This window comes from Tyto alba, unplaced genomic scaffold (genome assembly GCF_018691265.1).
Source record: "Tyto alba isolate M040663 unplaced genomic scaffold, T.alba_DEE_v4.0 Super-Scaffold_17, whole genome shotgun sequence".
Classification (NCBI taxonomy): Eukaryota; Metazoa; Chordata; class Aves; order Strigiformes; family Tytonidae; genus Tyto; species Tyto alba.
Genome location: NW_024881279.1, coordinates 4,927,369 through 4,952,898, shown reverse-complemented (window position 1 = coordinate 4,952,898; position 25,530 = coordinate 4,927,369). Strand labels below are relative to the sequence as shown.

Genomic DNA, 25,530 nt, shown 5'->3' with positions numbered 1-25,530 from the left:
ATTTTTTCCCTCGGAGTATGTAAATAAATATCAATATTCTAAACCAAAGACCTCCCAGTAGCTAAATATTATTTATCTTAAATTTATCTTAAAACTAAACAGCTTTGTCACATATGTACAATAATAAAGAAACAAATTCAAAAGAGGAATTTGATTTTATTGGTTTTATTCAAACTGCATGCGTTATATATCAATTTCTAACAACAGAGTTTTCACAGTTCATTAGAGATGTTGTCAAAACTTTGGGTGAAGCTTGTTTCACTTCGCCACCAGTAACAGGAGCCACCACAGCCTGGTTGGTTGTTTTAGCTTTATTAATTCCTCACAGCAGTGACCATTTTCAAACCATTTCAGGGAAATCCGCCGCTTCACTGGGGAGAGGCACTTGGAAGCAAAGAACATTTGAGCACGTAGTCTGAATTTGGGTCTTTTTAGGTATTAACTTGATATCCCAAGTATGGTTACCAACAATAAACCCCAACATCTTATCTTGTTTCCTGCGATCAATTAGTGCATGACAGCGCACTCGCTAAGGATTAACAAAAAATACCTTTCTCATTTTATTGACATGAATACTTGCATGGCAGCTAGTGGCATTTTGCATCCCAAATATCTGAGAGACCACACACCTCGCTTATACAGCTGATATAGATTTTGGCACTCGAGTATCTCACATCTCGGTAGCTGGTAGCTGTGCCGCCGGTGTCATTCGAGCAATGCACTCAGGCATTTCGGAGGTGTCAATCTCCCGGGAGCTCCGCACCCAGAGCTGCTCGCAGGGCATGACGGTGCACGCTGGGGACACTCAGCAGCAGGATTGCAGAGCGAGAGGCCCTTCTGCAAGAGCCTTAAGCAGGTTGAAATCTCCCTGCCGGCAGTGGAAATCTGTCTCGGTGAGGATCACAGGATAAAAACAAAGACTTTGAAACCACAGAAGAAATTATTTTAAACCTCGTCAGTGGGATCTCCAGCTCTTGGAACAATGTTTGCAATGAGTAATTGTAGCTACAAGAAAAAAAAAAAAAAAAAAAAAAGGGTGAGCATAGCTTCAGCTGAGCCCAGCTTAGCAAGAATCTTGCTAATGCCGCTTCCTTCACCGCCGGCAGCTCTGGCCGGTGCTCTGGGCCCCCAGCCAAGCTGCCCCCCGATCCGGCAGGTATGGGAGCATCACAACCCAAATAACAGCTCAATCCTGCAAGATGCTGAGGACCGACCCGGCCCAGCCAAGCACTTAAGCGCATGCTTCATTTAATGATATGAGTGCTGGGAGCTCGCTGGGATTTTTTTTTTTTTGTATTTGCTGGACCAGAGCTAAAATTTTCAGCAACTGCAGGACACAGTCCTGCACCTCAGACGGGGAACAGTTCTCAAGCATGCAGTAACGCTTTTGTTGGATATAGCTGCTGGGTTGCGGGTGCCAAAAGGGCAGATGGATTGAAAGAGCTGTCAGACAAGGACAGAAAAAACACCGAAATGCAAAGCTACAACTGCTAGCTGAGCTGCAACTCCACAGAAGCAGCAGCAGCAGCGTGCACGGCTCTCACCAGCATCCCTTGGACTGGTCACTGGCAGAGATGGAGGTACCACACCAGAGGGGACTGACACGGCTGGGCTGCTCTGACATTGTTCAAAGTGCAGAGATGTACAAATTACAGGAGGGAAGTGGCAAGAACGGTGCAGCGTCCCACGGCAGCTGCCACCATCCTCAGCTCCCACGGGCTCGAGGAACACAGACACGTGCAGGTGGACTCCTGTTTTCATTTCAGCTTGGTTTAGTTTCTAGAAAAAGACTGCTGAAAACTTACTTGGTTTATCTGCTACATCCTCACACAGAGACAGCGATGGCAAAGGACAAGCACAGGCATCCAGAGGGGTCTCAAGATTAAGGTCATAAAGGCCAACAAAGCTAAACCACTCTTTTTACAAAGTATCTTGTTTCAGGGGTTTTGTGAAAACAGGATTACAAGGAAAGAGGGATACCATTTAAATACAAAATATTGGTGGACACTGTATTAAAGCATTTTACATCCCAGTTACACTGAGGCAGCAGCTTTGTCAATAAACTGAGCCAGCTTCACATCTCTCTTGGTCAGTCCACCGCAGTCATGGGAAATCAGAGTTATCTGAACCTGTCAGAAAGGAAAAGAAAGGGGTTACAAAGCCTTTTTGATCTCTGCCGGGCAAACTGAGCAGCAATTCAACGCAAACATCACATGTCCCTGTAGTGAACTGGTTTTACACGATGCTCCAGGCGAGCTGGGCACTCACTGCTCACGTAAACCAGAAGACGTTGTAGGTGAGGAGGCTTAACAGAGCCTGAAGTCTAACCAAAGCGAGCCCCTTCGCAGAATGAAACAGGCTTTGCATTCTTGGGTTTCATCCAAGAAGAGATGTCCAATTAAATAACTCATTCTTTACATTTAAATTCCACGGATCAGTTTCATGAAGAACCTGGGCCAGTGACCAAGCTGCCAACAGCCAAGTCAGGGGCTCATGCATTTTGTTAAAAACCAGCACCCTGAAGGTGAAAAAATTGCTAAGCTTGTTGCAGATTAATTTCAAAAAGAAAAACAAACGGACTGGTGCATTTTGCTATGACACAGCTGCCTGCACGGGTTTGTTTAGACTAAGCCAGATGACAAGTTGGGCGTTACTTTGTCTTGCCTTTGACTGAGATTTTGGGGAGAGAGAAGAGGAAAAAAAAGATAAATTCTGAATATTCTGGAAAGCCAAGAAAATCATGAAGACTAGGTGATCAGGACTTTGTCCGGTGATCATTTAATGTCCCCTTAAACACAGTGACCTAAAGGGGTGATGAGGAAGAGCCTGTGCTGCGATACCTCTGTTATGGGGGAGAGGTGGGGATGTCCTGCTCTGGGGGTGGTGGTTCCCAGCTGCAGGCTGCTTGTCCATATGTCCTTTTAGTATATTTTTAGTGGGATTGCCATGTATTCACCAATTGCTAAAACAAACAACTCGATACAATGCAATGAGAAGCATTAGAAAAGGAAAATATGGGGAGAGCAATAATTTCCCCCTTCACACAGCACCTTTCATTCAGGGGTTGCAGTATACCTTGTAACCCTTGTAAATACAAGACCACCATCAGTTAGGTAATATTATGAATAAATTTTATAAGCTGCTATGCTGAGACATAGGACCCTACAATTTTAAAAAAATCAAACCTAAATTGAGACTGTCAGGCTCCCATTTAGGCACCTACACAACAACAGTCTGCTACCCTACACCGCTGGGCTCCTGACTTGCTGCACAGAAAGGAATGAGACTCAGTGAGTAGTTTCAAAACAGTAATTTATTCAGGTTGGCTAAATAAGAGTTTATAGGCTTCATTTTTATTTTTAGATCTCAGCCAGTGAGGTGAAGCGACAGGTCCAAACCAACCAGCTGGCAGCAATTGCAAAGAGCTTGATCCTTAGTTCCCCACTGATACAAATATCTCAGCATCTCTTTAAAATCTCAAATCTCTTTATGAAGACACAACCTCTTTCCATTCCCTTATCTTGTATATAAGCTACAAAAAAAGGCAGAGAGAATAGGCCACTGGTCTGGTCTCCTTAACTTGCCATGCCTGTAACTAGGGCTGGTGAACACGGTTACCTTGCTGTAGACGTTAAACCATTCCGGGTGGTGATTCATCTTCTCTGCTTGTAGAGCAACGCGCGTCATAAATCCGAAAGCCTAAGGAGAGAAAAAGCAGAGGAAAATACTCCTCCACCTGCCAGGACTGGCAGCTGATCTGCAAGATTCACTCCAAAATCTCAAAAACTCCTGAAGATGCTCCAGATTGCTGCACCTTGGCTATGTGTGTGTTAAAGGAGCATTCTACCTTCTCATGCCACCAATGCATTTCCTGAGATGGCTGAAATCATCCCCCTCCGACCCCAGCAAATCACTCTGCTCAGTGCTACTCATTCTAGGATTCAAAGCCGTTGCATGAGAGGAATTATTTTATATTTGACATCCAACAGTGATTTTAAACATCCATCCCAAACCCCTCATCCCTTCCTGCATCTTAGAAATGCGCTATTTCTAATCAAGCGTCATGCCACAGTATTACTAATACTGCTTCCAGAAACACATCCTTTCATGTAATTATTTTGCTATTTATTTTACTGGGGGAGAAAGGCGGCAGGTGGGTTTGCCCCTCTCCTTTATGAGAAAATATTTTCCCTTAAAATGAGTTAAAATAGGTTTCTCAATCCTCTGCCCCTATATTCTGCACGGCATGCTCCCCCAGGACGCAGCTTTTATCACAGGCTCAAGAAGAAAATAATAGCAGGCCCTTGCCAAAATACTTAGGAGCAAATCACTGCATTATAAAGAAAATTAGAATGTCCATGTAAATCAAGAATGCAATTACATAGCGGGGCCCAAAGGGCCTCGGTGCATGAGCAGGACGCCTCTAAGTCAGTAGACTTTGTTCATACTGAGCTCCATCCATCGGGGTTCAGGGCCTGAATTAACATGCAAAGCTAAAGTAACATCCATGTTATAGTCTGGTTTGTATTATAATACAACAAGCTCAACAAAACTCTACCTGATTTAGGTAGTTTTTTAGTGCTAATTTATGGAAGAGAATGTATATAGCCCACATTCCACCAAGCGATGGCCATTTCAAACAAACATGTGGTCAATGAATAACATATAATGGTTGATAATAGTTTCAAGTCTTTTTTCCTCTCACAAATTACAAAAACCTTTAAGTAAAAAAAGAATTGGTGCCTGGATGAAGTATGACTTTGTTAGTCGCTTTGCCAGTCAAATGAATGCAAACGTTATAATCAGAGAAAATCATTCCAATGAGGTTTGTCATTTGGAAATCGCCAAACTGTCAGCAATTAAAAAGCTTTTTTCTTTGACCCAAGAGCATTCCAAAATTCAGGAAAATCTAACTTCCCTTGAAGCTCTCGCTTGGTTTAGTTTTACTTCGAGTGAACAATTACTTTTAAAAATTTGCAAATGTTTCAGCAGCACGCTTTGAAGCAGAAAGCTGCAAGTTGTGCATTAGATGTTAGCAATGATTTGGAAAACTTTGGTATTAATAGAGCTGAGTGATATTTGATTTAAATGTTTTTAGAGTGTCCATGGGTTTAATAGGAATGCTATTTCCAGTACAGCAATCTATACACAGAAATGTCCCCAAAAGTTTAAAACAGCAATGCATCTGCAACTCGATTGCCTTTGTACAAACAAACGGCAAGGGAAAAAATAGATTAAATTTATGAAAACCCCTACCAGGTTCATGTACCCTCTATCAGTGTCTGTCCATCCCAGGAACAAACCCACCTATGTATATACACAGGTTACATTACACAAACAAGTCACTGACTGTGTGACAATAATTGTTGCTCCAACGGAAAGCAGACAGAGCGAACTACGCAAGCAAATGAATCTATTAAATTAAACTGCTCTGCAGATCTTCCTTCACACTTCGTGATGACAAATCCTCTCCGATCAGTGGACCACCAAATCCTCCCGAACAATGGACCACCACAGCAACCCACTGCCTCCTCCCCTGCAGACATTAAAAAGTCTCCAGTGGATAAAATGGACACCGGCCTTAAAAACTGTTCATCTTCCTGAAGAGTACTCAACTTGGGGCTATGCGGGTCATGAAAAGGAATTAATTGTGGCGCAGAGGACCCTGCCCAGGACAGGTCCTGCTGCTCATTGCTCCAGCTGACCACGACTGGCCCAGCCAGGGCAATCTGGTGTTAGAGCGAAGGATGAAGCACACACACCCGCGAGCCACGCCCGCCTTCATGCATCCCTGCTCTGCTCAGAGGCGTTCTCCCTCATTGCACATTACCCAAAACAAAGTACTTCTTGCGTTTTAGTTTACTTTAATTGTACACAAAAAGTATCTCCCACTAAGAAAATGAGCTACGGTTCTACCAAGCAATTTCACCAACGCAATCTCCATTAAGGTCCTAAATACTTCCTTTGCTAATTAAATGAATTGGAATGCTATTGTTTATGAATCACCTTTATATTTGTAGAGCCATAACCTTTCTTAAGGAAAATACAATTGGCTCTGGAAGGAAAAGATATTTAGATTTGATTAGATATGAAAACACTATTACATAAAATCAGTTTGGACATTTCTTCACGTCTTGAAACTTGATCGGTAATTTGGTCTAATTGGTGATCAAGGAAACTATCTTGTGATCAATTAAAGTAATTACCACATTCCGGCAACGCAACCAACCTTAATTTGAGCAGCAGTCTGCACTTCTTCAACTTTAATTAAAAATAATGAAAATTATTATGCAGTCTGCAGTGCAAGATCATTGTCAAGACTGCATTGGTGGGCAGAGTTTAGCAGACCATCACACATTTCTTGATGAAAGTGGGACAAGTACTTTACTCATGACACTAAGATCGAACACAGTCTTGACTTTCACTATATTAATAACAGAGATCTGCAGCCCCTTGGCCACTAATGACAACTTTTTCAGATTTTTTCTTCAAAAATATAAAGAGAAGAAAGAAAGGATTTGTGCATTTTCTAGAAGCCATAAAGAAGTATCAAAACAGGTTTTGATGTATTAAATATCACAATACTTTATAATATTTCAGTAACAGGCATAATTAGGCAAACATTTTCAGCCTAATCATTTTAGGACATTTGGGCTAAAATAACATCCAGACATACAGGTTACTCTAAACAAGTACACTGTGTCACCCAAGTGATGGCAGACTTCAGAGTCCCTACAACAAAGAGTGACAGAAGCAGAAATGAGTGAAGAAAACCTGCACAGACAAGGAAATGCCTTGGGTACATCAGGATGTCTCTTCCCTTCATATCTTGTAAGATCATGAAAGAAGGAACTAAAAACTGACAGTGTTTCAGTCATAACATCACTTCTAAAATGTTTTTTTAAATACCAGCAGCCATATTATGTCTCAATAAGAATCAGGGCTATTCTTAGAAAAGTAAGTTTACCTAATAAAGTAAAAAAAAAAAAACCCAAACCAAACTTTAAAAAATTCAGCTATCACATAATGTTTTGGGACCAGCCAAACTGCTTTTGAAAGTGACAAAATACACTATCACAAAATAAGACTTAACACAACTTTTGTTGCCTGAGAATGGGAAAACCAGGGCCAGACACTTTGCTGTCAGAAGTGGGAGGAAAGATGAAATTCCATCCGCCCCTCTGCACCGCACAACGCTGCATGGCTCCAGGAGAATGGCGCAATCCCGGAGCTAATCTGCCATTATTCCTCCTTTCACACTTCTTAAGCAAGGAATCAATTCATCTTAATACTTTTTAAACATGCTGCTTTTGTACAATGCTTGCCAACATTATCTTGATGAGTTACACATCAAAGGAACACAGGTCGATATGTCGTGCTAATACATCATCCACCCGCGAGTCCCCAGTGATGGATTACCCTCGTGCATCTCCAGAACGAAGCAGCTGACAGTACTTGACTCAGAAGTGGAGATACTCAAGAAAAACAGCTGAAAGGCTCAACAATATAACCATACACACTTTTTATTTATTTGTTTTAAAATGTGTATGCTATGAAGTACATACCCAGGCTTCTCAAATCCTTCGGACCCTCAGCCAAGGAAACCATATGCTAATCACAAGTACATTAATGTTTCTGCCTCCCATCTGTCATTATAACTCTGGAGGTAGCGTTAACCTTGACCTTCTGCAGTGCGAGGGCTACCTGTCTTCCCTTCCCCACCCACCCGGGCTGCATCTGTATCATTTATCAGTGGGAAATGAATAAGGAAAACAAGTTATAGTGACATTGTCATACAAGGCAAGAGATGGCTACGCGTCACACATTTGTCTTCCATTCACCCAAGTGAAAAATACCCAGTATATTGCACGTGTTCTCCTTAGCGGATTGACACTTGTAACAGCAATAAACTCAAATCATTAAAGTTCCCTTCCAAACTGCAGAAGTTTTCACATATCCAGCTGACATTACTACCTAACAGTGAACTATGGGCCAGCAGATAAAAGGAAAAATCTCTTTAATGTCAAGCTATTTTAAATTATGTTTAGCTAGTCATGAATGTTTAACTTAATCTCATGACATTTTCTGTTGTGTTCTCAAGCAAAATGCAGGGTTTTATTTATTTTAATTCTATTTACTGCATTAAGACTTTTACCTTACAAATAGGCAAAAATCATCTCACGAGGCCACACTCTTCATCTGAAGGTGACAACATGGTTAAAACACAAAAAAAGAGGAATCCAACTAGTATTTAGGCGGCACAGGAGGACAGCTATTCATTCTCAAAACCATGTACCCATTTTGCGATTCTTCCCTGTTGGCATCATCAGCCTGCCTGAACCACCCCTGGGGACACTGGATCCATGTGGCATTAGATAATTTTTTTTGGCCTTGTCTGGATTCATCTGTGACATAAACCAGGGGAACACTTTTCCATTGCTCTTCCTCCTTTTTAATATCATTCCAAGAACAGCGGGACAGCCCTTAAGAATGCAACTAAATCATGTTCCAGAATTGAGCTAAACTCAGGTTATTCACGTCCCCATCTCTCCGGTGAGAGTGCAAACCACAGACAAGCCGGCTCAGGCGTTGTGCCCGCGTTTCCCTACTCCCTCCACCCCAGCCCATCCAGACATGGGCAGCCAGCAGGGTCTGAAGGTGAACAACACCTAACAAACCACTGGTAGAGATTTGGTTTTCTCCTCTTTAATAGCTTGAGCAGCAAAATACTGTGAATGCAGCCAACCATCCCATTCCCCAAGTATTGCTCAGGACTGGGGAAAGCAGTGCTCCTAACTCTGAAGGGCACTAATAAAGGGAAAGGATAGAAGAGGAATACTACAGACATACTGGCGCATACTGAAATGACATTTCTGTCTTCATAACAAAATGTGAAACTAAAAAACCCCACAACTACAATTTCCAACTCAATTGTCTATGCTTTTCCGCGCTTACAATATTCTTTTAAAATCCAGAGCTGACTGCTCACAACCCCCATACTTATCTGCACACATCGTTTATACAAAAGTGAAATGCTGCCTTGTGCTCTAAAAAAAGTTACCTATTTATATTCACATTATAGCTTCAAACACTGCTCTCCATGTTAGATCTGCAGCAGCGTGTGTGAAAACCTTTACACCATGTTCTACAAAGAACGCTGTTTCTGTCTCCCAACACTTGTTTACAATTATGTCAGTGAAGAAACTAGCTCACCAGCTCTATATCAAACATTTTTGACAGCAAAAGCACAAACACTGATCTATTCTAAGTAGTTTGCCACTCTATGTAATCTTGGAAAAGGCATTCTTGCCTTTGATTCTAAAAATGTTTATACTTCATACATTATGCAAATAGTTTTTATATATTAAGAAATAATGCAAGCAAAGCTCAAGTTAAATTAAATTCTTCAACAATAACCTTGCCAAAGCACTGATTTTCCTATTAAAAAAATTATTCCAATTTGTTGATCTTACATTGGATGAAACATACTGTAACAATCTTCATAATTTATGTCCTGTTGGGACACTATGATTTAAAGTAACATAATACAGACCAGCATCACGGCTAATCTAAACCACCTGACCAGATAAACAACAGTTTCCCCTTCGCTCTTCATTGAGGGTATTTCTGTTTATTGTCATATGATTTACCAATTTGAAGAACATGAAGAATAAATGGAGGCAAAGAGAAGTGGAGCTCAGAGGCATGGCCTTTCCTCAACAGGACGTTTCTCACACAGGTACCGGTACAATGTCAAGAGCCGCAGGAGATGACAGAAGGCAATTTCAGGAATGCTGTCCGAGGAAAAGCCCAAGCCGCTCGCGGTGGAGGGAACTTCATGCTCGCTCAGCACAATCTAGACTAGACGCGACATGGTCCTGATGATGCTCAAGATGCAGCTCCCCAAAAGAGGTCTGAGACAAAGGCTTCACCTTCCAAGCTCAGCAGTGACCTAAGCTATGACATCACTTTGTTGTAAAGCAGGTGCAAGCGTAATTTGCCCCATCCAAGATTCAAATATAAATTTTCTGCTAAGGCCAAGGGACACGGATCAGTGCAAGAGAAGAGACAGCGAGAAAGGTGGAGAACACTGACCTGCTCTTAAAGCCTTGTCCTTGCTTTGCTTTGCTTTCCTCTTCTCCTCGTGCTCATCAAGTGTGTGAAATACCCCTGTGTGTGATCTCCACAGCTATCTTTTCTAAGCCTGTTTATATCAGGATTTTCATAACTGCTGATTTTAGGCCAATTTTTCTCTTATTGGTGATAATATGACACAAAATGTTATATCTATTACTTTCTTCCTCATCACATCTTGACTTTTCCAGCAGCCTCGGTGCTGAAGATCATTTTTCCTATTCTCATTTTTATTACAGTAACTGATTGCACCTGGATTTCATGAACAAAAAGCAGGTAATATTCTCAGTGATTCAATGAACAGACTTCACACCAAAATCAATCACCCATTCCACCCAAAAGATTTATAGACTTTATGCAGTAGAAGTGAGAGAACACGGGCATGTCTTAAGGCAGCATAAAAACTTCTTTCTGAGAGTGATAGAAGTTTCAAGCCTAAACTCCACTGGGTCCATACAACCATATTACAAAATACATTAATTTTGCTTGTAGGTAAATAATTATAGCTGCACATAAAGACTACTGCAAAGTAAGCAGACATCCTAAATACCAATCAAACCTGGAACAAGGTCACACGGTATTTGTGATATATCACTTCATACAGAAATATTCAAAATAAATCCTTTTAATTTTTTTTTTTTCCCCAGTTCCAGTTCCTTAGCACTCTAGGTAACCATAGACTCATAAGTATTATTTTATTTATTAAAAAATGTAGATCTCTAAATTAGATTTTCAAGAAAAATAATTAAAACAATCCAGGTTTCACGACTGAACTACTACATGGAAGAAAACCTCCAGCAATGCATTCTGCTAAATGTGGCTCTCCACCTCCCAAGCCATTTTTGTGTGCTTTGTGCTCAAAAATGGAATATAAAGGTTGCACTTAAGAGGTTTACACCAAATAAAATAGCTATTTCAAGAAACATGACTTTTTAAAACAAGCTTTTTGCACCCTACCTAAAAACATTAAATAATACAGCGAAGCCCCCATTAACTGAGCACCTGCTAAAGCAATCAGTCACTTAAAATAATAAACTGTCTTGGCTGCGCAACTGAAAGAACAATGATAATTTTACTTGTTAAAGCAAATGTTTGGCCCAGCAAATCAAACCCCTGGCTGTACTGTAATAAAGCCATCACACAAACCACTATAAAAATAAACTAGTAACAAGGTGCAGTTACTCCCCAGTCCCAACGTTTGGAATTCAGGCCCCTGAACCCTCCGCTAAGACTCTGCTCACCGGGACGCTGCCGCTTGGGCAAAGAACCATCCTCGATTGCATGGTGCCAGCCCATGACATGAAGTTTTTGTAAAACAGACCAAATAAGAATTAATTTAAGTGAATGCTCCACTTCAAAAAGGTGCTCAAATCCTCTGACGTTTATGGAGCTCAAGTACGGTGTAGAAGAACAGAGAAGTTCATTATCCCATCGCACCACACTGTGGATGGAACAGATTTGGCTATAGCAGAACAAAATACTACTATTTTCCCTAATATTTCTTTTTACTTGTATGCAAAGGAATGATTTCATTCTGTAGACATGAAAGTGAAGTTCACATGCCATACATGCTGTTGATAACAAAGAGAGAGCTCAGACAAAATTCTCCTTGGTCTTTTGGCCAAGTTTACACATACTACTAGTTTAATGTCCAAGATGTTCTCTGCTGAGTATCCAACAGCAATCATATTCTGCCTCTGATAATCCTCTAAATCTTTGCCATTTATGATCCCAAGAAAACATCAAAGAGTGATAAGAAAGGCATTGCTTTATGATGGATTAAGAGAAGAAGTGGCTGATCTCATGACCATTTCATCTTCCACTATCCTACCCACTACACTGTCAGCTTTTTTGTTTTGGTTTGTTTTTTTAAAGACAAGGTCAACAATTCAAACATGCAGCAGAGTAATCACAATGGAGGTGTGAGGAATTTGGAGAGGTCTTCCTATCACCCTCTTGGCCAAGCCAGAATCTAAAAAGACCTAAAGCTGTGAAATAAAGTAAACTAAGGAACATTTACTGCAGGTCCAGTCAGGGAATCATTTCATTCAACCAAGCTGATGAAAGGGTCAAAATGGGTCTTCATGTATGGATGCCTCTTATAGTAGAAGAGAGTAGATGACACATGGGGGCAGTGAATTCAGCAGGAGACTTACCTAGGCCAGCTTTTAATTTATATTGCACTATAAAATTTGAATCTCATTTTTTCAGACAGACATTTCAAGTCTAGAAGTGACAGAACCTTTGGAAAAAAAAGAGTAGGAGAGCGCAAGCATCTTCCCAGACAACATGTTTCTCTTCAGGGCATCCTTCAACCTCCAAGCAGTTGGGTACCTTGCCTGGTTTGCCATGCCCACTGATCCCTGTGGGATCTTTAGGTCACCTAAGCCTGTGCTTCATCTCCTGTCTCTGGTATTTGGAAGAATGGCTGGAGCAGGTCATGGAGAAATGGACAAAGGCAGCTACATTAAGTTACATTATTAAGAATGAGGCTCACTTAACTACCAACAATTTAGATACACAGCCTACACTTAACATTTTCAACTACCTTAAGACCCCTCCATGTCCTCCAAGCACATGCCTGGAAGTGGTAGTGTACATCCAATGTGCAATGTTTCGAGAGGTTCCATGGCTTATTTGTTGGTTGTTTTCTTACTAAGACACAAGGGTTCCTCTGGGCAACCCACTCCATTCATACATCAGTACATCTTGAAACAGAGAGATGGGCTCACAAGAGGAGATAAATACGAATTCAGAGTCCTCCAGGGAATGTCAAATTTCTTTTAGAAATTCATATGAGCACACCACAAAGGGAAACCCTTTGTACACCTCTGACTTTTTTATTAGGTTGGGCATTACAAGACACATGTGTACACAAAACATCCTGGGCTCGTACAGCTAACGGTACTTTTGCTTGCTACAAGCACCTACCCACTGTATCACGGAATAAAGATTCTCCCAACCAGGGACACCTTAGTCATACACAGACACATATTTAACCACCTACTGTTATTCTCACCACAGCATGAGGAAAATCACACTAGATCATGAAATCAGGACTTTCCCCTCTGATCCTAGGAATAAAAACCATTTTCCTACAAAGCACCCTTAGCACTAAATAAAACCAATGGTGAGGCACTGACTCAGCACGGGGCTCCCCACTCATCAGCACATTCCCCACCAAACCCCTCCAACACATCACAGCCAGCTTTATGGTTGCCCAAAGCAACTTTTCATCTCAGCCCAACAAAATTAAGGGAAGAAAAAGGGCAAGGGGAAGAAGGGAAGCTCTCCCCACTCCAAATACATGAAGCGGGTTTGCAGCTTTATAAAAGAGGAATAAAAAAATCACCCTCGCCTCACCCTGATAAACCGCGGCCCTGCCAGTGGCTTTTCAGAGCAGATGTAACGTTTTAGCCAAACGTGATTGTTTGTGAAAGAAATAATTCTGATCAAAACCCGAAATTGCAGCCAGCAGAAGCGCTGCACTTCGTCACGTTAATCCACCCTGACGGGGAGCGGCGAGCGGAGATTCCTACTGCGAGAGGAGCAGATGCGAAAGGTCAGCGCTGGCCCGCGACTTCAAAACCCTTAACGTGTAAAACAGTGTGCATTAAAGCCTGAAACGGCTCACCGCGGGATTAACGGATGTCCGCTAAGTGGGTTTGATGTGCTTTTGGTGAGTAATGGTTAATTTTTAAATAGGGGCGCTGTAGTTTTATTTTAGTTTATTCTGCCAGTCAGAGTCCATTTTTAATTACAACTGCAAAGAATAATATCCCAATCAGCGTGCCTCTCCTCCATGGGAGTACGAGAAAGTGAGAGCTGCTGGTGTAAAAGGCAATTTATGGTTTGAAAACATAGTCAGGCATTATTTCAAAAGCAAGGGGATGCAAGAGGTTAAACAACCAAGACAGAGAGATGTGCTGTTTGCATCTAATCAGCATCTTTCCAGCACCCCCATAAAAATAAATTTTAATGCAAAAAGATTTGCAAGATACCAGGTTTCCTTAACTGAAAGGTAAAAAAATTATTCTGAGTGACCATCTTCTTCAGAAAAGGCAGCATCTGTCTTACTTGCATTTTCCCAAAGGTGTCCAACTGAATTAAAACCCATTGAGCTTTTCACTTGTTTTCCAAAGGTATTTTAAAGAAGGAAAGAGCCTGAACAGTAGTTAAAATCAAGCTGACCTGCTCACATTTTCTCTCTTTCAGTATGAATGTACGGCAGCACTGGCTGCATGGCTGATACAACATTTATTCTGTTTAATTCAAACAGAATGAACAATCAATTTGTGCAGCTGGAAAAAAAAAAAGGAGAAACATTTCTTCTGCTCCAAATCTACCAGACAGCTTGTGAAATCCAAAAAGCATTTTGACAAATAATTTCTTTTGCACTTTCAGATCAATGCACGCAACAAGCGTAAGGCAAATGCCGTAATAATTTTTACTTGAGTGATAGTAAATCCATCTTTTAAGGAAAGCATTTGTATTAGAGCCAACTGGAGAGCAGCCCAAAGGTCAGCTCGGCAGATTTAAGCAGTGGCCTGCTTAAATGGAGACACAACAGGTCTACTCGGTGGGGAAAATTCAGCCATTAGAAACGCCACCACTCCCAGTAATTGTAAACAATAAAATAATGGTTTATTCAAGGGAGAAATATGACTTAGCTCATCAAGAACATGAGCATCCCTAATTACAGTTAAGTCACAAGAAAAATTAAACTGATGCAACTTCTACAACACCTGGGATGGGACATCTTGCATAATGAAGGAGATGAAGGACACATGCCTACTCTGAGTCTTCAATTTAAATGTGATTAATTTTATTTAAATATTATTAATGTCATGACACTTTAAATAATCCTTGCGGCCCGATACCGGTGGTAGGGCCATATTGAAATTATAATGGTGACACCAGTACTGTAATGGTACTTGTCACAGGCAGGTGGGACGTGAGGGCGGTGGGATCTGTACCCAGACAAAGAGGAGATGAGATACCCTGCGATACGAAGAGGAGCAACCGCTGCTCACCACCTGCCTGACTTTTATCAGACACAGATTTCTCATACACATCGCAACAGTGAAGTTGTATTGAAGGGACCGAAGGACAGAATGATGGTTCCCAATCATAAGGAAATCATAACTGTGAAAGACTTTAAAAGACATGAGGCTGCTGACGCACTAGGGCAACTCTATTTGAAACAGAACAATGTTGCCAAGTCCAAAACACTGGTCTGAAAATATTCTGGAGCACTGGCTGACTTTACATATGGTTTTGTACCCCGTCAGCCACGTTGGCCATGAGAAGAAAATAAATCCTTTATTTCCCAACTCCCAGCACCAAGGATTTAATTTCTGCCTAGCCTCAACCTAATTACATACTTCCACCACTACGGACTTCCCAGCTTTGCAGAATTTCCCACCGCTGGCTGCCAGTTAACTGGAAGCATCACTGGACACAGGACACACTGACCAGGGCACCGGTGTCATCTCCTCCAAGGCTATGGAAGGACACTCACAAGTTTTCAAACCAGTCATCTCCCCAAAACTTCTCCTTTGGTGTCACCCAGGCCCCGAGGTCCCTGCCTTCTGCGGGCAGATGGACCACGTTGAGTTCCTACAGCTGCACCTTGACCCGCCGACTCAGAGGCGAGAGTGTTATTTACTCAGTCAATCACAAGAATAAACTCAAGGAAGGTGTGACCATCCAGGAATCATATATTTTTACTGTGCTCTGCTCTGAGACACTTGAGCCAGTTCATTCACTGCGTTTCAGCCTGCAGGTTAACCTCTGTCAGTCCCAAAAACTTCACTATCAGTTTCTAATAAAGGAAAATGTCAACAGGCAGATACGCCAGAAATTCATTATTTTCAGGTACAAACATCTTCTCAACTCCGTAAATCCACCCATAAATAATTCTGATTTATTGTAAACCAGTTATTGTATTCATAAACGCAGGGAAGTTAGTGAACAACATAACTACCACAAGAAATACTTTCATAACTTTGCAGGTGCACAAATCATAGCATATGGGAGAGGACTCAAAGGATAATGGAAAATGAAGCAGTTTAGGAAAGACTATATGAAAACCAGCACCTACCTAGGCGGATAAAAAATATAATTTATTTTCATTCGACGAGCAATCTAATGCAAAACTAGCAGAGAGAGCAAGGAGACCGATGCCACAGCAACAATAGCAATTCTCCCCCCCAAAGGAATGAAAACAGGTTCGTCTTTTGATTAGCAGAAGTGACAGTTGGGGCTGAGGCTGCTCAGGCTTTGAGGTTAAACACAACTGACATAAGCTGCACCTGAATCCAATCAGTCCCCCAGCTCTGAGAAGATTCACACGTGAAGACTAAATTTGTCACAAATGGGTTGGTTTCCGATCCTCCTGTAGCCAACTTGCTTTATTCTGACCCCCATTTAACAAATCAACTTAATGGGCACTGGGAGTGCTATAAAACTTAACAATGGAGTGATTTTAACTTTTAAAATATAGTTATGAAGCAAAATGTTGGAGAGCTCCTTCAATACTGGAAATCAAATTAAATCTAGACATTTTTTAACAGTCTTGACAGATATAATCCTAGTTACCATGTAAATTTATGGTAAGCTGCTGTGATATTAGCCACAGGTGCTACTTTTAATATATGGCCCGCATCTGGCTGGGAATAAAATTTCTCAGAGGACTGAAAATGACCTCACTATCAGACAATGGAGAAGAAAAAAACCCACAAGACCGCTGTGGCATATAAAAAGCTGGAGATGTGGTCCACAACCAAATATTTAACATAAAATTCATTTTAACTCTGCAGACTGTAGGTTAAAGGATATTATGTTTTCAATACGTAAAAGGCGTGGACATATTTCAGCCAAACAGGCAAAAGATTAAGTACATAAAGAGGCAATGAAATGCACTGCCTGCATATATAAAAACATTTTTCAATCTTTGATCAATGCAGAAGACAACATGCCAGGGGTAGAAAAAGGAAATATCGACATAGATTACGTTACAGGGACTGGCACCAAGTACCACCATCAAAACAAATACAGAGTATTCACTGCATATCTACCAAATTAATTCGGATGTGTAACGGTGATAATACAACAAGGATGATCAGTTTAAAGGAGCAAATGTGAGCATGTCTCCCTACAGCTAAAAGAAAATAATTGGCATTTCACTGAGAGGAAAAAAGGCATCTACCGTAACACTCTCTGATTTTTTTCCCCTGGGCTTCAAACAAGAGAGCTAGCAAATTTGGTAAGGAAATGCAAAGTGAGAATAATAATTTATTTAATAGCTCTAGATTTTTTGCAGCTCTTTTAATATGTTCTCAAAAATCAAGAGTCCACAATTGCAACAAAACTCACATGCTTCTACTCTCACTGCATACAGTGCCCCAAAGCACTTCTTTACTGTCCCCTCCACTCAGCCACATCTTTTGCCTGTGTCCTGTAGCCCCAAAACACAAAACGTCTTTAAAATAGCTTTTAAAACTCTTAGAGCATTTGATTTCCTGTCATTTTATAAAATGACGTTAGAGGTCTTACAGAGACTTTCTACATGATTTGAAAAAAAAAAAAAATACAAAACCAGCCTTAATTAAAAACTTACCCTATAAAAGAAAGCAGCTGTAAATGTTGAACCTGACCATCAGCAAACATGCCCACCTTTGTAATTTCCTAACTGCATTTTCTGCCTTTGCGTGATTACCTAAGGAAATGCAATCACACAGGCAGTTGCCCCTTAAACCCTCTGGTCAAATCCAACCAACTTTGACAAGAGACATGGAAGTCTCAGAGTTAAGATGTTCCTGCAAATTTGGTGAAAATGAGCAGCTGGGTAAGGGACCCGAAGGGAGCGCTCAGCACCCGGAGCCCCTCGCAGCTGCCCACCCAGACTAGAGGGGAAATTCACATTTTTAAGCCAGGTCTGTCCCCTTTGCAGGATCACCCCTCCAGAGGTGTACTGACCTGAAATGCTGAGAAAACTCCAGGAACTTCCTGAGATATAAGCCAGGACATCAAGGTCCTCAGCAACCCTTCCCTGCCCCAATGACCAACTTTTAACATTAGTCCCGATGCTTCTGCAGCTTCTTTTCTGAGTTTGCAGAACAATAATTGGGAGAAGTTACCGGCATAGTCTGGAGGCGTAAATTAAGTTTCTATCCCCTTTTCAAATTTCGCTTGGGCAGACTGGAAGCAGAGGGCTTGCTCCACAGCTGGAAGAGAAACGTTTTGTTTCAGTAGCGCAAAGACATGAGCAGACAAGAGCGTGTCTTCTTGATGCTCTGCAGTGGCCCGAAAGCCTCGCTAGCTGCTTTTCCCTTCCCTGCAGGCAGGGAAAAAGGCCCTGAATAAGCTCCCTGGTGTGGCTGGGAGGTTTATGGAGGCTCACCAGTACCCAGACACATGGCAGGGCTCAAAGCTTGCCCTGGAGTGGTCCGAGCCCACCCGCTTTCCGACACCTTGCTCACAGCCAGAGGTTTCTACCGAGCACACCATCCTCAGGAAGAGCAACTCAACCAGGGGGCTCTTGAGCAAACCCACCCAAGCGAAGGTCCCGGAGGCAAAATAATTTTAACTCATTGCTGCCCACCTGCTGTTCAACAGTGGCAATCACATGCAGCAGTTGTGAGGAGGAGAGGATGCATCGGTGAGATCAGCACAGCTCTTCTAGACAAAGTGCTCTTCCTCTACTGTTGAGCTGTGTTTGCATTTTTTTTTTTCTCCACCGCTGGTGTATTTTATATTTTAGACAGGATTCAGAACACACGCCCACCAGAAGCCTGTCTCACGCTAAAGGCGATGGGAACATGAAGCAGCAACCACCACCCAGCACCAACGTCACCCAGTCCAGCACTCCAGGACTGGTGTGTGGTGGGCACCCACAGCCACATAACCAACAAAGGGCTTCCAGCTGGGACTCCGGGCTGGTTTCCAGCTTGTTTCAGAGAATTGTACCTCCAAAGCCCATTTGCATGAAAATGTATCTTCAGACTAACAAACAGCAGCAGAGCTTTCAAGTTCTGGGTTACAAACTAATTCCATAAACCACAAGTGTCATTAGCTTGTCAGCTTTACAAAGGCAGCCTACTGCTGATCGCTTTTAACCAAGCTAATCTTGGCCTGAAAGCTTCAGGAATCTAAATAATTCTTGTTTCACAGAAGTTCCATTTCATTCTCATGCTGAAAATAATATTCATAAACCAAGCTCATGTCTACACATTTGCACGACTTTATAATAAAAGTTGTGTTTATATTCTTAACATCTGTTGACATACACAGACTTTGTAAACCTGGCATAGATTTTAAAGCCACAGAATTTTCCATGCATCATGAGCATTATCTGAGAGAAGCAATAAAAAAAAGCAATGAATACATGAATCATACCAATATCATCTGCAAAACATAAATCTGAAATACCTTTCATGTCAGCTCAACTACTCTTTTTTTTTATACACACCTGATTTTATGCCATTTGTAAAAGGGCAGCAGGAAGATCACCAAGGAAATGATATTTCTCAGTCCTTTGACTTTTACTAAATACTTGCACTTTAAATAATGTAAACAGAATATTTATTACATGAAATGAAAGAAGTTGTACCTACAAGTTCACTTTTTTTCCACTGTAGGGCTACATTCTCCCAAAGTACAATGCAGTTACATAACTCTGGTTTTGTCATTTGTTCCCTAGGTCATAATAAACACAGTATTTAATAACAGTTATTATAAACATAAGCATCAATAAGAATCCATGCATACTTTTAATTTACTTTCAGCTTCAACTTATCGAAAGGCAAATACTTGTTCTCTAATACCAGCGCTGAACATCCCATTGGGATCTGCACGTTGAGCCCTTTCCTGGACTACGGTAACAGGACCGGCTTCTGCCCTCCACAGCTGCAAACGGGGACACTGCAGCTAGTTCCTACAAATCAGCAGGTGAACCTCTGCCCTCAGATCCTCGCGTATAACCTTGATCCAACCAGAGCTGCCCAAAGGACCCACCTGCCCAGCTTGTTCTCCCGGCTGGATGCAGAAAGGTCAGTTTTGAAGCCAATTCCCAGCCTCTGGTTTTGTTTGTGCTTTACCTGACATCCATGAAGGGCAACCAAGAATGAAAGAGACTGTACCAGTGTCTCCCAAACAATTCAAGTGGCAATATTTTTTGAGTACCCTCTCTAAAATGACATGTACTAGAAGTATAAATGTGTACGTTATCATCACTCACTAATGAGCATATTTAAATATATGCAACTTCCTGTACCGATATGTGCTTCTTAAATTAGGAAAACACATGTATACCCACCTATGTTGTAAGATAGATCTATCCAGTCAAAGAAACACAACTTTGTAAATTTTTGCCAAAGCAATGGGTATTCTAGGTATCTGCTGGTACAGCACACCCACTTTTCTCTTGGCACACTGCCTAAGTCTAGCTGATCAAATTGACTTATTTATTTATAGTGTGCAAAACCACTTTTTAATTAACTTTGAGGAAAAAAAAAGTCAGTTCTAGTTGTGCCGAACCAATAAAGACTTTGACCATGGCCTGGCAAAGACGCCGTTTCATGAATACTCGAAGTGCAAAGGCTGAAAATCTCAACTCTTCCAAGGGATACTTCTATCTCATCGTTGTCAAACATGCTGGCCTCTCCTGGTTGCTCCAGCTCCGAGCTGCCTGAACATCTCACCAAGGTTTCATGTGAGCTCCCTCTCATGGGCTTCCCTCCTTTGTTGCTCTCTGAATCGTCTGATACAGTTCTATTTGTTCCGTATTAACGTTCAGGTTTGAAGTGCAACCCAGGAAAAAATGTACTCAAGGCTCCGGGTGTGCTCCCTGGACCAGCACCATCCTGCTTGCGAGCTGGATTTTTCTGCAGTTGTTTTCTCTTTTGCTTTTGATCAGCTCAGAGAAGGTGGGACCACCTCATACACCTTCTCTCTACCACCCAGGCTTTCCTTATGGTGACAACTACTGTCTGAAATAAAAAAAAAAAAAAAAAAAACAAAAAACAAAAAACAGAGCCAGCCTTACAAATTGTTGTTAATCTAGCTCATTGTGATTTCCTAAAAAATCTCCTGGCCTGGGTTTAGGCATAGCCATGTAAATAAGCATCTCACAGCACAGCTCTTGGTCCTCACACACACCAGCAAAGCCTGGAGCTTGCTGCGTCCCACCTGTAGTGGGGGAAAGAACGAGCTCAGCAAGAGCCATTGCCCCAACAAAACCCTGAGTTTCCCCTACAACCCCAGAAAGCACTCACCTCTCCTTCAGAAATAAATCAGCATGCTCTGGGAACCTGACTTTTTTCTAAGCGGTGCCACGATTCCTCAGAAAGCGATTTTTTGGGGGAATGTAGCTGACTACAGATCTCTAGATAAATTCAGTATTTCTAAAGCAAGTTTGTAGCTGATGTCCAAGACGTGTTCTTGTGAGCTTGAGATATGGCTCAGGATCCTGACTCCAAATAAAAACCCAAAAAGGTCTAACCAGAAGTCTGCTGTGCTGAAGACGCTACAAGATCAGCTACTACGATTCATTCAAGAATATACTAGAACTCTGTCTTCCTGCTTAGAAGGTGAAATGTACCATATTTTCCCCACCTGATTTGCCAAAAGTTTCTGCTCTTATATTTAGCCATTTTTCTCGAGTTTTTCCCTGACAAAAATGAACCCCGAAGTCTGCCAGTTACATACTTCCAGCATTTATTTATAAGTGCTAGTGATGAAAAAAAAAAAAAAATCAGGACTAAATATTATTTGTCTAAACACATAGTACTGACCCTGACCTTGACCCTAATATTATAATCAAGAAATTGTAAGATTAGAACAAATCTCATTAACAACTACAAAACAGAAATCATTTACTCCACCTAATGAGATCAGAATCAGAGAACAATCTATTGAGGCAAACCCAAGAGGGTTTGGACCCACAAGGATACTCCCAAATTTCTGAATAGAAATATTTTCCCATCAGAATCGTATGGAAATTAAAGCAACTACATTTCTTTTATATTAGAAGTGGTATATAACAATAATTACCTGATTAAAATTTTTGAAATTGAACTCTTTGTAGATGGCATCTCTTTCGCCTAATTCAGACCAGCCTGAAGCTTTAAGATCAGGTAAAACTTGGTTCCTCTCCTCTGTCGTCAACCAGTGAGACTGTGAAGACTATTGAGAAAAAACAAAACGAAACAAAACGAAACATGACATGAGTGAGGCTGAGGTTCTCTTTTGTATAATGGTAAGAAAACCAGACAATGAAATTATGGTTAGGTATTGTAGAAAGATAAGGAGGTAGAAAATTCACTGTATAGTTTCTTACTGTTTATCATTCCACAGACCACCTTAACTTAAACCAGCCAAGAAACACCATTTCTGTTTGGTCAATTAAGTGTGGCTAAATGCTTTTGTACAAAACCAGCAAAAAATAACAGGCTGTTTCACAGGAATTAATACAGATACCAGCATACCTGTGCCCATCCCTTGTTCATCTGAATTATCCAGATGCTGTAACGCTTGAATTAATTTCAAATATTCCACTCTGTCATATAAATAAAGGACTATTTACATTATATCCTAAATGTTCAATTATAAGGCTAAAGAGGATATTGGGGAGTATCTATTTCAAAAGACAGAAGCAAAATGGGAGATTGTATTCTACCTAGCTTGTACTTTACTATTCCTAAGAAAGCAGGAATGGATTTAAAGCTAGCATGCACTATGGAGTCCTACAAGCAACAAAAAGCTTTTTAACTAACAATGAAAAGAAAAAGCCCTGACAATACAGACACAATTACAAGAAGTTACAAGTTACGGGCATAAGCACTAGATTCTGCAAAGCACCTATGTTAAAATAGGCCTTATTTGAGGCAAAAGGAGTCATTTGGAAGCCACTGAGAACATGGATGCACCAGATTACACTATCTGCTTAAATAGCTGAATCTGTGCCTGAACCATGCACCAGCCCAGAGCCAGACCCAGAGGTAAGTTCTGTGGGGCATTTGGAAGAGGTTTGATATTTTTCCTAAAAGCAGAGACTAAGGGCATGAGTGATTACTTAGGTGATATATTCTAACAGATGGGTCTCAAATTCATATTATAAACACAATGTTTTAATGGGAAGAACCTTTCTCCCCAGTAGAACAAAATTCAGATTGCTTTGGTCTTTGTATCAGCAGCTAGCAGAGCGTAGTGAGAACTTCCAGGAGGGGGTTGAGCAATTTTGCTCCAGGGCTTCACTAAGGCATCGGAGGTCTGTGAGCACCCACCACCAGCTGAGCAGCTCAGGGTAATTTTTGCCTTTGCCATCGGCGCTGGCAACGCAGAGAGACCGGCAGCAACCCCAGTGCCACCAGATGGGGCTGCGAGCCCGAGCAGAGCAGAATTAACACAATTAATGTGACCTCAGCAAGGTTCTAAGATGCAGGACGGCCACGGAACAACGTTTTCACCAATAATAAGGGATTAAAAAAAAAAAAAAAAAACCCCAAACAGATTAAAGCAATCTAACAGCATCACTGCCGCCGTTTGTGTTCAGTTGGATACATCCAGTCTGACAGATAGGTTTTGCAGGTCCTGAACGGAACTAATTTAGGCTCTTCAGGCTTCAAACACAATTTTAGATTTACAAGAATACAAATATCGGATTTGTTATTGCTATAGCCGCAGTTGTAGGCATGAATTTCTCACATTCTTCTTTTTCCACGCATATATAAAAATTGCCCAAGCTAACGGCTGTCTTGAAATGTATTATTTTATCTGGCATGAGATGAAATTAGTAGGCTAATTTACAAAAAATCACAGGGGTGGGTTTTTTTTGAGATAGCAAAGTCCAGGACTGCGAGCAGGAGGCAGCACAAAGTCCATTCCCCTGGCTGGCAGCAGAGAGGCTCGCTGTTGGTTTTAGGGACGTTGCAGTTACCTTCCCCACACCTCGCCTGGACACTCAGGCATCAACAAGACAATGCTGTGACTTGCAATTAGATCATAGTTTTAATAGAAATATGGAAACTGAGTTTGATGCAGGCCCTGGAGCACACTGTTCGCAGGATTTTGCTTAGGAATAGGTTGCAAAGGCCACGTCCTGAGTTAGTCCCTCCAGTTCATCCCAACTATATTCAGAAATGCAGCAGAAAGCAGCAGGAACTTGCTTGTGAAAGGAAAAAGTGGGAAATGCCATTTGCACTTTCACAGTCGCGTACCCACAGCGCCACAGGGCACGGCGTGGGCACCTACGTGCAAATACCGACCGAGCACACAAGGTAACGGCACCCAACCCGCGACACACCGGCGTGTGGAGGGATTAACCCAGGTAACCAGCAACGCTCCTTGGGAAGCAGCTCAGGGGCCAAAAAAAAACATCATTAATTGCATAAAAAAATGTAGCGCAAAATATTGCAAGTGTGAGGGGTGAGGGTCTAAACCTGCGTGTGCAATTAGTTATTAGCTTCAAGTAAAAAAATAACTAAAAAAAAAAAAAAAAAAAAAGGGGTGGGATGGCGGTGGGAAGCGGGGAAGGAGGAATGGGTGGGGGCACCCCAAGCACCAGGGCAGTGGTTGGCCCCCCTCAACACCCCTCACCCCAATATCCCCCCACACACAGACCCCTCTCGCCCCAATATCCCCCCACACACAGACCCCTCTCGCCCCAATATTCCCCACACACACCCCCTCCACCTCAATATTCCCCCCCACCCCTCACCCCAATATTCCCCCCACCCCAATATTCCCACACACACACCCCCCACCCTAATATTCCCACACACACACCCCTCTCACCCCAATATCCACACCCACCCACTCCTCACCCCAATATCGCCCACACCCCCCCCCATCCCAATATCCCCCTCCAACACACACACACACCCCCAATCCAATCTCCCCCCCCCCCCCAGCCCGGAGGCCCCGGCCCTGCCGCGCCCCTCACCATGGCAGCGCAGTTCCCGCCACCGGCTCCCCGGGCCGCCGCCCGCCGCGCAGCCAGCAGCGCCCGCCGCAGGCCGACCCCGCCGCCTGGCATGGCCCCGGCCCCGGCCCCGGCCCCGCCTCCGCCGCCCGGGCAGCGGGAGGAGCCGACACCGACACCGCCCGGCCCTCCCCGAGGCCGCAAAGCGAAACCGAGCGCGGAGAAATGGCGGGAGGGAGCTGCCACCACCAGCCGCCCCCCCCCCAATCCTCCTCTGGTGCTGCGGTGCGGGGGGGCTGTAACGGAGCCACCGGCCGGGAGGGACGGCGGCCCCCCCGGGGAGAGATGAAGCGGGCACCGGGTGGGACCTGAGCACCGGGCGCTGTACCCCGGGGGTCGCTCCCGGTCAGCTCTGAGCAAGGGCAGGTCCCCGGGGGGGCACCGAAAGCGGCACTTTTCGGAGCGGAGGCAGC

General features: G+C 42.5%; 1 protein-coding gene across 1 annotated transcript; it reads right to left on the bottom strand.

Moving 5' to 3' along the window:
* Positions 1-149: 149 nt before the first annotated feature.
* PCBD2 (pterin-4 alpha-carbinolamine dehydratase 2) lies at positions 150-25,156 on the bottom strand. The gene is made up of 4 exons (XM_042790441.1): positions 25,079-25,156; positions 22,189-22,320; positions 3,619-3,699; positions 150-2,129 (listed from the first exon to the last, which is right to left on the bottom strand). The coding sequence occupies exons 1-4, from the start codon at positions 25,079-25,081 to the stop codon at positions 2,034-2,036; spliced, it is 312 nt and encodes a 103-aa protein (XP_042646375.1). The 5' UTR covers positions 25,082-25,156; the 3' UTR covers positions 150-2,033.
* Between the last annotated feature and the right edge of the window lie 374 nt (positions 25,157-25,530).

Bases quoted from the DNA above. Each gene is read 5' to 3' on its own strand.
- PCBD2 (XM_042790441.1), bottom strand. The intron at 3,700-22,188 runs GTAATTATTGTT...TTCTCTCCTTAG, and splicing joins ATTTCAAAAATTTTAATCAG to GCTTTCGGATTTATGACGCG. The intron at 2,130-3,618 runs GTAACCGTGTTC...CCTTTCTGACAG, and splicing joins GGTTTAACGTCTACAGCAAG to GTTCAGATAACTCTGATTTC.